General features: G+C 41.8%; 1 protein-coding gene across 1 annotated transcript in view; it reads left to right on the top strand.

Moving 5' to 3' along the window:
• The window catches only part of adcy2a (adenylate cyclase 2a), a 65,348-nt gene that overhangs the window by 34,082 nt on the left and 18,886 nt on the right, over positions 1-12,380 (top strand). Inside the window, exons 5-12 of the mRNA XM_061081344.1 lie at positions 2,438-2,586; positions 2,726-2,837; positions 3,384-3,511; positions 5,128-5,286; positions 5,715-5,847; positions 5,930-6,106; positions 6,206-6,249; positions 6,436-6,516. Of these exons, the coding sequence (XP_060937327.1) occupies positions 2,438-2,586; positions 2,726-2,837; positions 3,384-3,511; positions 5,128-5,286; positions 5,715-5,847; positions 5,930-6,106; positions 6,206-6,249; positions 6,436-6,516 (983 nt within the window). The remainder of the gene's footprint in view (positions 1-2,437; positions 2,587-2,725; positions 2,838-3,383; positions 3,512-5,127; positions 5,287-5,714; positions 5,848-5,929; positions 6,107-6,205; positions 6,250-6,435; positions 6,517-12,380) is intronic.

The raw sequence follows: 12,380 nt of genomic DNA on the forward strand, positions 1-12,380 counted from the left end.
TATAAGAAACAATGGTGTCCAGCTCACAATCCGACTCAAACCCCCCCCCCCCCCCCCCCTCCCGCGGGCGCCGTAGCTGAGGTAACCGCGAGAAGGCTTCTCTAGCAGCCCTACCACCAGGCTTAGCAAGTTTTCTGGGGGAAACCCTGAACATGGATAATAATTATGATGACGACAATAACTGTGTTAGGTGACAAATTAGCACGGAAACTCCTTGGGTAATAACACCATGTCAAACTTAGCAAAATAACTGATGTTGATCCCAAGTTTTGTTTCTCTTTTTATGGGGATATATTTTTCATTACCATTTTAATGCTGCCCTTGAGTGAAACTACTAAAAATGATGTGTCATCAGTATGTGTGTCACAGCATTAATGGTGCTAAACATTAATGGTGTTAAACATTCAGTTTCTCAGCTCGTTTCTCTGCCCTAAGGATTTTATCTACAATCTCTCAGCTCTGAATATAGCTGTTGGTGCCTGATTCCTGTTCTTTAAGAAAAGACAGAGTCCCCAGAGGATTGGTGTCGGGGGTGTGTTTTACAGAACGTGGTAATTGTTAATGACCTCAGTTAGTGTGCTGATAATGTCAATTCCTGGAGCCCTCTGCATGTCTTTCAGCAGTAATGTGTAGTGTTTAAGTTTGTCCTCAGAATCAGAATCAGAATCAGAATTCTTTTATTTGCCAGGTATGTTTGCACATACAGGAAATTGCCTTGGTGCAGCATTATAATGTTTCTTGGTTATCAAATCAGTAATATGCATTTACATGTGATTAATGCATAAAACAGGACCATGCAGCATTTGTTAAATATATTGGTGGGAACATGCATTTTGTCATATACTGGAGATAAGAAAAAAACGCAAAAGGGACAGGTCTCATTATTACATGACTAGAGGAGGCAGGTCGTATTCTCTTTTCCCTATTATACACAATTGAGGAGCAGAATGTAACATTGTTTTATATATAAACATGTCCTCCTCCAAAAATAAGCAATTTCCACAAAGTCTATGTTTCTTTCTTTGGAATAGACAGTTTCTTGCACAATCTGCCAAAAGTGCCAATAATGTGGAGCTGATGAGACTTAATTTGTGAAACCTAAACTGAAGTTTAACTTAAAAACACCAGGGACAGGCTGATCCTCCTGTCTAAAATGATAAAGTCATGTAAACTTTAAACTTTTTTCTCATTGTATTATGACCTCATCCTTGTGAAATTACAATGCTATTCTCGTAAAATTGACTGCTGCTGCACCACTAGTGGTAATAGCCCAGGCGTGGAGTGGAGCTGGTTATCCCTGTGTTGAATCCAGCTTGTTCTGCTACAGCTGCCGTGAGTGAAGCTGAAAATGCCTTGGGTTTTCAAGTCGCCCTGGAGTGCTGCTTTTGTTTTCGACAGATGGTTGGAATAGGGCAGAGCCACATTTCTCCCGAGCGCTCCGTGCACTCATACTGTATGCAGCCTGCTTTTATCCAGAGTGCCCTGCAGTACACTCAGTGCATACATTTTCAGTACTTGTGTTCTGAGGGGCTCTATGCAAATTCATCATAAACCGAAAGTCGAGGCAGAGTTTGTTAGCAGCCACCGTGGACCTCTCCCCCCGTTACGAATAAACCCTCTGAGCCCTCTGATCAATGGTGCAGAAAACAAGTCAAGAGGTGACATTTGCTTAATTAAGTGTATTCTCCAATCTTGAACCTCTCCTTACCCAAAGAGAAGTTTTAATTGCTAATTATTGCGCTGGTTGTCTTCGAGTAAAACCAACAGTAACCACAGAAAAAATGGGTAAGCTACCACTTAGAAAAAAAGTAAGGACTGAGTCTGACTTCTGTTCACAGCAAAAAAATTATAATGAACAGTCAAAAAATAAATTTAATTGATCATTATTTTGAGTAACAGGAATGAAGCTGACACAATGTGGTGCTTGACTAAATTCACTAAGGAGTGGATGTATTCATGGGGACTGGTGACATAATTGTAACAGCTTTTCATCTGCCTGCTGTCGTCAAAAGTTATACTTCAGAATATTTTGGGGACAAAATTTAATTAAATATCAGTTGGTTAAACTTTTTCAGTGGCCAGTCTTTGATCATTATATGCTGATTACATATAAATGTCCCAATGTTGGATCTTAAGCTTGTTTTGTTAATTAAAAGATTTGACCTGATTTGCATTTTTTAAGGACTTCTAAATCCTATTTACTGCCACTGGCAGAGTGTAGAAATTAGTCCCTGAGAAAGTAGAAGCTAAAGCAAATGAGCAGGTAACTCACTGCTGGGGATCTGTGGTTGCTAACCAGAAATTATATGTAGTCCTATGTGATTATTGTTTGTATACATAATAATTCATTGAAATAAGCAGATTCATATTTATTTATTTTTATTTCCTGAACATCCCTCTCCTGATACTGCTTTTCTTTTTGTGTCGTTGCCATTAGGAGCGTCTCCTGTTGTCGCTGCTGCCGGCTCACATTGCCCGTGTGATGAAAGCTGAGATCATCCAGAGACTGAAGGGACCGAACTTTGGCCAGATGGAGAACACAAACAATTTTCATAACCTTTATGTGCAGAGGCACACAAATGTCAGGCATGTGTTGTTTATTTGAATTTATGTGACCAAACAGTACTGTCATGATCAGATTTACATACGAGCAGCTCTAATGTCTTACAGTTATGGAAGTATGATATTTCAGTATATTGATCAGAATATATTTTTCCACTTCTAGTATACTGTATGCTGATATAGTGGGTTTCACGCGGCTGGCCACTGACTGTTCACCTGGAGAGCTGGTGCACATGCTGAATGAGTTGTTTGGCAAATTCGATCAAATTGCAAAGGTAAACATCAGATTATCAAACCCTGTCACTTAGCAACATATGCTAATTTAGTCTATTTTACTAAACAATTACTAATATCTTATCTCGTACTTTTTGTTTTATCTGCTTCTTGTGATTTGTCTCACTGGCAATACTTTTTGTTGCTTCCCTATGGATTTGTGTTATTTCTGTAAACAATTGGTCAAACATGGATGATTGAACTGTACACTGAGGCATTTGCAGTGCGTATTATATCGTTTGTAGCACGAAAATCTTAACAAAAAGAACAAGTGGTGAACATGATTCATCAGGTTTAATATGAGCCCCTCCAACTCAAGGAACAACAGCTTGTTGAGTCATACAAAATATAATTTTTTTTACAAACAGAAATAGCTTATAGATGATTACACACTAAAGCTACAGTACAACGCCTGTTGAATGTAAAAAATCTGAGGAAGGATTTATCCCTCAAAGGTTTATTTTCTGTGTTTAAATTGAAAATCTGCCTCTGCTGTCGGTCAGCTGGACCTTTTATCTGAACCTGTGTTCCACCTTTGTAAATACCAGGAGAATGAATGTATGCGGATCAAAATCCTTGGCGACTGTTACTACTGTGTGTCCGGGCTGCCGGAGTCCTTACCAAACCATGCGAAGAACTGTGTGAAAATGGGTCTGGACATGTGCGAAGCCATCAAGTAAGTGCCAGTTACATAAGAATGCAGCTCAAGCAGGACATCCATGTTTTTGAAATGCTTGCTTCTCTGTTACTCAACCACATGTCGGGGCTAGAATATCCCTCAAGTTTATAGTAGTAATGTTACACCTTTGACACAAATAATGGGGCCTATTCATCATTTTGCATTTTAAATTGGGGCAGTTGTTGAGCCGTACATCCTCTAGAGCAGTGGTTCTTAACCTGGGTTCGATCGAACCCCAGGGGTTCGGTGAGTCACTCTCGGGGGTTCGGCAGGGGTCAAGACACACACAGTATAGCCCGGTTAACACTGGCAATATCTGGCCGTTTTTGTCGGCCGTCAAAAAATTGGCTGCAGACAATTCGGCAACGCACAATTTTTCTTCGCCGTGTCAGATTACAAATACTTTGTTGCTTAGTAAAAATTTGTTACACAAAAGAAATTCAGCCCACTCGTATTATTCGTGAAGTCTCCCTCCGCTTGGCCGTCATTGGTTGCAGCTGATCACGCCACATTGCTTAGCTTTGATATCTGTGCTGCAGGGAACTTGGTGCGCTCAGTAGTCGACTTGTACGTCATTCAGCAGAGCCAGCTTCAACAGCAACTCTTCAGAACAACAACGCTCTCAACGTTTTGGTGACCCTTGAGATACTCACACCGTTTGTTACAACTTATTTTTGCGAGCAATACTTTTCGAGGATGGTAGACATGAAAATTAAGAAAAGGAACAAACTTTGTTGTGAAAATGATATGAGAGTCGCACTTGCCAAGGTGAAGCCGCGCATTTCTGAAGCTGTATCTGAAAGGCAACAGCAAAAGTCGCATCGATTTGCAATAAATATTATTTATTATATTAGTTATGTTTTTGTGTGAAATTCCTGTTTGTTGGTTTTGTTCTTTGAACACAGTGATTTTGTGTGCACCTGATGTATGGTTCATTTTGTGCACTAACAAAATATATACCTTTGTTTTGAAGAAATCATATTTTATTTGTCCAATTACGAAGGGTTCGGTGAATGCACTGATAAAGCTTGCAGGGTTCAGTACCTCCAATAAGGTTAAGAACCACTGCTCTAGAGGACAGTCTAGAGTTGAGTTTCTGACAACAATAATGGCGACAGTGGAGGAGGTTTTGTTAATGTACCTTTTAAGAGAGTCCTTGTCCCTGTGCCCAGGTGAAGTAACATCATATCATGTAGTTTCTTACCAACTGGTAAAGCCTCTCCTCAAAAAGTTCTGCCATTGTTGAAATGTTTCCTCGTGTCATATCGCTTAAACTATCAGCTACACTGCCCCTAATGTTTTCCGATGGTACTGCCTGAGTTCGTCTCTTTGTCCCTATCCGAAAGCTTTCAGAAAACGTGTACAAATACGAACAAAATAAGAAGTAAGCACAGAAGGCTCCATCTGATCCTGTATATCTAACGTTGAGCATGAATTTGCTTTTAGAGCGACTGTTGAAAATGCCACTGCACTTTTGAACTGGCTGACCTGTTTTTTTCCCCAACTGTTTCAGTTCTTTGCATAAACCACAAAGGTCATAGATGGAAATAATTTTCTTAGTGATTATTTTTATGTGACTCCATATTAATAAGTCTATTTTCGGTGTATGACAGGAAAGTGAGAGATGCCACAGGGGTTGACATCAACATGCGTGTTGGTGTGCACTCAGGGAATGTCCTGTGTGGCGTGATTGGACTTCAGAAGTGGCAGTATGATGTCTGGTCACATGATGTCACATTGGCCAATCACATGGAGGCAGGAGGTGTACCAGGGTGAGTGAGCATAAAGCTTTATTCATTTGGTAAACTGTTGTATTTGAAAAATTAACTAAGTATGTGTGAAAGAAATGAATGTATGTCTGTCTATCTCCAAAGGAAACGTATGTAAATCAGGTGTCTGTGTTTAGATTCCTCTCTTAACCTGCGCCTACAGAACCAGTCTGAACTGGTTCTCAGAGATAGCTTTAGTCCTCCTATATAAGATCCTTGTATTTGACTGTCCTGCATCTTCACTCTGAGATCCTTGTGACGATCCTGCAGAAAGCCCCTTATTAAATACACAAAGACAAATACGGGGTTCCAGCCTCTTGTATTTCCAGATTTCAATCACACTGTCCCTCAATACTGAAGAAATATGTAGAGAGCAACATTTAATTGTCCTAAACAAATGATTGGTTGATTGTTCTTTCGGTTTGTTCCAGACGGGTCCACATCACTTCAGTGACACTGGAGCACTTAAATGGTTCCTATAAGGTGGAAGACGGGGATGGACAGGAAAGGGACCCCTACCTGAAGGAACACGGAGTCATCACTTATTTAGTCATAAACCCAAAGGTTCCAAAAGAACATTGACCCAAATAAACTTTGGACATTGAATAAAATGCAGTAAAATAACCACGTTTCCTTGTTTGTCAAGGTGGAGCGCCGGAGCCCAGAGCAACAATACCGTCCCAGACACACTGTGTACGGAGCAAAGATGAGGGCCTCAGTCAGGATGACCCGCTACCTGGAGTCGTGGGGAGCAGCCAAGCCCTTTGCCAACCTGCACCACAGAGACAGCATGACTAATGAGAACGGGAAGATCAACACGGCTGTGTGCATTTTTTCTACCCACGCAGTATATTGAAATCTAAGTGATGAAGAAGTTTAGCTTTCGTTTTTAACCATTCTCTCCTTTTTTGCTCCTGTGTAGGATGTGCCGATGGGGCAGTATCACTTCAAGAGGAGATCAGAAAGGCAAGCTGCTCATTTTACAGCACCAGCACAATTATCTTAGGCAGGATCATCCTCACTACTTCACAGTGCAGTCTGATGACAGGATGTTTAATGAGAGTAGACTTCTGCACGAGGCTTTGATGTGTGTGACTAATATTGCGTGCACTTAAAAGACATTCTGTGTCTTTTTCTTGTCGCCCCTAACAGGACAAAGTCTCAGAAGAAAAGATTTGAGGAGGAATTTAACGAGAGGATGATAAGGACCTTTGATGGGATAAATTCACAAAAGTAAGGGTATAATTTTGATATTACTGTTGAAAAAGTGTAGCATATTACAAAGTTTGGGTCTACTAAACTTAGAACAGATCAAACATGGCAACATTAAAGCAACAGTGTACAAAAAAGTCTGTGCTTTTTAAAGTAAACTACGCATCAACATACAACCCCTGCAGACACAAAAAATGAAGTTCACGCTTCCAAAAATGAACTAGTTCCATTTTTCATTGGGATGATTTATGTGACAAACTTACAATCGTGTGTTGAAATATTAATTGATGGTGTCTGATCAGGTCAACTTGGTACAAACCAACTGCAGCTTCTGCTCTGATCACTGAGCAGCTGTTTGTTTGTTTGTTTGTTTGTTTATTTTGACAGGGACAGTGCATATTAATAGACATTTCTGTAAATATGCCAGATTTAGCCAGAAGGTTAGTTTCCATCTGCAGTCCTTGGCCAGATGTAACAATAGGCTCCCTAAAAAGCAAATAAGCAAATAACAGAAAGAGTTTAAAAAAGAACATAGAAAAGCAACAGATAAAACATTAATTATAACCACATACAAGTATTCAGTAGTTCAAGCATTAAAATACATGAAGCATGCAGGACAAACAAGAGTCAGCATCAAACAAACACAAATTGAAAAGGTAGACTAGGACTTATAGAGGACATCTATATGTGTTAGACATCGAGGCAGTAGCCCACCAAAGCAGACAGTACATGCACAACAAACTAACAAAAAGTCGACATGACAATAGTACATGAAGCAGCACAGGAGAGACATAGAACGAGCTACAAAAAGCATACAAACAAGCAAGCATACAAAGTAAGTTGCAGGACAAATTCACAGACACGCTGACACAAGGAGGCAAGAGCAGGCGGGTCAAGTTTAGTGCTGGCAGATCATATTATCAAACAGCCACTGTTTCAGATTAGAACTAAATGACCGATATGTGTTTAGGTCTCTGATAAATGTTGGGATGTTATTCCATTCACGTGAGGCTGCAACAGAGAAGGCTGACTGACTAAAGGTACTTTTCCTAAATGGAATAATGCATTTCATGACTCCTCTTGTGATCCGATGTTGGTTTGTTCTAATAGTTACAAATTCTCTAAGTGGAGGAGGGGCCATGCCATGTATGATTTTGTAAAAGAGACATGCATTTTTGTGCTTAATCATGTTTTCCCAGCTCACTAGATTGTGTTTTCTTAAAATTGCACAGTGATGGAATTGCCTTGGTTTTTTGTCCAGAACTTTCAGTGTTTGTTTATACAAAGACTGTAGTGGTTTTAGTGTTGTGTGATTAGCCTGAGACCAGCTCGTCAGACAGTAGCTCATGTGAGAGAATATCATTGAATGCATGTACATCATGGCTGCCTCGGTGGACATAGAGTTTCGTATAAATTTGAAATTGGCAAGATTGAATTTGATCCTTTTGCAGACAGTTTTTACATGTGCCCTGAAATTAAAGTTGGAGTCCAGAATAATGCCAAGGTATTTAAATTCCTTAACAATTTCTAATTTTTCTCCTGACACAAGAACATCTGGGTTTTCACTACAGTCATTTGTTTTGGAGAAGAACATACCAACAGTCTTAGACACATTTAGTTGGAGACAGCACTGATTGAGCCATGCTGTAATTTTCAGCATGGCCTTTGTGAGTTTGGCAGCAACTTCGGTTTTTGTCAATCCATGCACATACAGCACAGTATCATCAGCATACATTTGAATGTGGGCCTCTGGACACACAGACGGCAAGTCGTTGATATACAAACAAAATAAAAGTGGACCCAGTATGGATCCCTGTGGTACACCAGTGGACAAGGAGAGGGTGTCAGATTGCTGGTTATTTATTCGAACAGTTTGAGTTCGGTTAAAAAGGTATGATTCAACCCATTGACGTGCCTCAACAGAAAAATTAAAATTGGATAACTTGGATAATAGAACCTTGTGATTCACAGTGTCAAATGCTTTGCGGAGATCAAGAAAGACAGCACCGACAACGCCACGCTTATCCAACAGTGATTTAATTTTCTCAATGAAAAAACAATTAGCCGTCTCGGTTGAGTGGTTATATCTGAAGCCAAATTGCATTGGATGAAGGGGGAATGAGCTGTTGTTCAGGTGGTGTATGATTTGCTCAGCTACACACTTTTCTGCTACTTTAGACATTATAGGGAGGATGCTGATCGGCCTATAGTTACAGGCGGAATGATGATCACCAGATTTGAAAATTGGCGTGACAATTGCAGATTTCCAAATACTTGGAAACTGCCCTTGGGATATTGAAAGATTAACAATTTTAGTGATGGGATTGGCTAATGATGAACCGATATCTTTAAGCATCGTTGAGTCCATACCAAATTAATCTTTAGCTTTTGAGGGTTTGAGAGATTTAATAATACCTGTGATTTTTATTTCTGAGACAGTGTTTATACTGAAGGCTGGCTCCATTGTGTTTACTGAAGACACATTAACATGATCAGTCGAGAAGCCCTTTGCAATAGTTGCTACAGAATCAACAAAGTATTGATTAAGAGCTACTGCTACTTCAGATGGGTCCTTGGTCAGCTTTCCATTCAAGTCAAGTTCAATTGACCTTCCTGCGCTATGATGTTGTCCCATGAGTTTTTTTAACTGAGTCCATATTACTTTCGGATTACCCCGTGCCTCACTAATTATAGCAATAAAGAAATCAGCCCTAGCTTTCCTCAGACCTGTTATCACTTTATTTCTTAATATGGCAAAGTGATATTTGTCATGATAAAATTTTGTTCTAATGGCCTTTTTTAATGCAAGATCACGTTCTTTCATTAGTTTCAAAATGTCTGCATTTATCCAGGGAAGACTGTTCTTTTTATTCCTACTCCTAATGCTACGGGAAAATTCTGCAATTATACTCTGAATTTTACTTGAGAATATTTGACTGCCCTCACTCAGGTTTTTTCCAAATAACAGATCATTCCAGTTAAAACTATGAATAGTGTTTTTAAAAGACTCTTGCATGTTCTTGGGGATTCTAATGCTTTCATGTTCCTTAGTAGAGGAGCTAAATCTCTTTTTTGTTAACTTTCTGACCACAAGAGTTAGATTGTGGTCAGATAGCCCAGTTATCATGTTGTACGTTTTTTAGGTTCTCTCCGGTCTGTTACTGAACACTAAATCAATCTGAGTTCTGGTGGATTGGGTTATTCTTGTTGGACCTTTAATCAGCTGTGAGAGATCTAGCCCATCGGTTATTTGTTTGAGGTTCTTTCTAATTGATCTATCTTCCCAATTTACATTAAAATCTCCCATTATTATCACCTCTTTCTTAAAATGACATTCCTTGAGCATGTTTTGGAATTTTTCATAAAAATCATTATTTGAGGAGGGTGGGCGATACATTACAATAAGAATAAAAGACATTTGTGGTGATAGAGTGATATTCAAGCAAATACATTCCAAATCACAGTTTGACAGCAGTAATTCATTACATTGGATACAATCCTTCAGATAGACCATAACCCCGCCTCCCTTTGATTTCACCCTATCTCGTCTATACATTTGATAGCCTGGTATGTTTAGTGCTGCAGTTGGTGAGTTTTCATGTAGCCAGGTTTCAGATAGACAGAGGAAATCTAAATTTGATTCCATTAGTAGATGCTGGATTTGGTCACTTTTCGATACAATACTTCTTATGTTAAGATGACCACCAAATAAACCCTTAGGTTTAACTTTGGGATCCCATATTATTCTGGAGTGGTTGACAGTTTGAAAGACTTTCCACTTCCTGTGTTTTGTGATTGCCTGATTAATGATTTGTTTCCCATTTACATCCCTTAGCCCTCTGGCCACACGTAGCTTTTTATTTGAGTTAATGTTACACTTTGCTATTGGATTGTTACCTTCGATACCAGGAAGCTGTCGGTCAACATGCGTATCAGACTGCACGGCAGACTGAGTCACCACTGTGTAGACCTTTTGCTGTGGTTGTTTCCCGGCTGGCCGTGGTTGTAGCCCGGCTGGCTGTGGTTGAAGTCCGGTTGGCCGTGGTTGAAGCCCGGCTGGCCGTGGTTGAAGCCCGGCTGGCCGTGGTTGAAGCCCGGCTGGCCGTGGTTGAAGCCCGGCCGGCCGTGGTTGAAGCCCGGTTGGCTGTGGTTGAAGCCCGGCTGGCTTTTGATGTAGCCCAGTTAGGTGAGGATGTAGCCTGGTTAGCTGTGATTGTAGCCTGGCTGGCAGTGGATGTAGCCCAGCTAGCTGAGGTTGTAGCCCGGCTGGCTGTGGTTGTAGCCTGGCTGGCTGTGGTTGAAGCCCGGTTAGCCGGGGTTGTAGCCCGGTTGGCTGTGGTTGTAGCCCGGCTGGCTGTGGTTGAAGCCCGGCTGGCTGTGGTTGAAGCCCGGCTGGCTGTGGTTGTAGCCCGGCTGGCTGTGGTTGTAGCCCGGCTGGCTGTGGTTGAAGCCCGGTTTGCCGGGGTTGTAGCCCGGCTGGCTGTGGTTGTAGCCCGGCTGGCTGTGGTTGAAGCCCGGCTGGCTGTGGTTGAAGCCCGGCTGGCTGTGGTTGAAGCCCGGCTGGCTGTGGTTGAAGCCCGGCTGGCTGTGGTTGTAGCCCGGCTGGCTGTGGTTGAAGCCCGGCTGGCTGTGGTTGAAGCCCGGCTGGCTGTGGTTGAAGCCCGGCTGGCTGTGGTTGAAGCCCGGCTGGCTGTGGTTGAAGCCCGGCTGGCTGTGGTTGAAGCCCGGCTGGCTGTGGTTGAAGCCCGGCTGGCTGTGGTTGAAGCCCGGCTGGCTGTGGTTGAAGCCCGGCTGGCTGTGGTTGTAGCCCGGCTGGCTGTGGTTGAAGCCCGGCTGGCTGTGGTTGAAGCCCGGCTGGCTGTGGTTGAAGCCCGGCCGGCCGTGGTTGAAGCCCGGTTGGCTGTGGTTGAAGCCCGGCTGGCTTTTGATGTAGCCCAGTTAGGTGAGGATGTAGCCTGGTTAGCTGTGATTGTAGCCTGGCTGGCAGTGGATGTAGCCCAGCTAGCTGAGGATGTAGCCCGGCTAGCTGAGGATGTAGCCTGGCTAGCTGTGGTTGTAGCCTGGCTGGTAGTGCTTGTAGCCCAGTTAACTGAGAATGAAGACTGGCTAGCTGTAATTGTAACCCTGCTAGGTGTGGTTGTTGCCCAGTTAAATGAAGGCCTGTTAGCCATGATTGAATCCCAATTAGCTGTAGTTGTGGCCCACTTAGCAGTGGATGTTTCTCCACTGCAAGATGTTTCTGAAACTGTTTTATATAAACTTGCAGATACAAATATATGTATGTTTCAAGTATATACTGTAAGTAAATGAATGTTAATAACATAACGTCACTTCACGTGCTCTTCAGCTCCAGGAGGAGTAATCCCACTCTCCCTTTGTCTCTATCTGGTGGATAAACTTTGCTTTGGCTGTTTGTATCCCGACAGCCGGGAGGTTTGAGCACACAAGCCATAAAAAGTCAACCACATAGGGCTGTAACCAGAGAAACTCTGTATTTCACTGTTTCCACTGTTGAACGTGAGCTACGTTCATCATATGAAAACTGATTCCTTCACTTCATCGTTATCAAACGTTTTCATGCACCAGACTGTACAGGGAGCCACTGCAGAGAGGCTGAAGAGCTTCATGCTGCTCCAGAGCCGTGGGTTGCAGAATCCTGGCCTAGAGCTATATTCCAAAAGCTTCAGCCTGAATCTTAAACCTGTTCATGGTGGATTTATAAGTCTGCTTTGGATCATTGTCCTGTTGCAACTATTTCTTTTTGTCATAATACAACTTGTGGTCTAACAATCTATCACCGCACATGTTTTTACAGTCATCTTTAAATCTTCAGATCCAGAATTTATATACTGAAAGATTGTGCACTCTAACTGTCAAAGCTCTTA

This window comes from Limanda limanda, chromosome 11 (genome assembly GCF_963576545.1).
Source record: "Limanda limanda chromosome 11, fLimLim1.1, whole genome shotgun sequence".
In the NCBI taxonomy this organism is placed as follows: Eukaryota; Metazoa; Chordata; class Actinopteri; order Pleuronectiformes; family Pleuronectidae; genus Limanda; species Limanda limanda.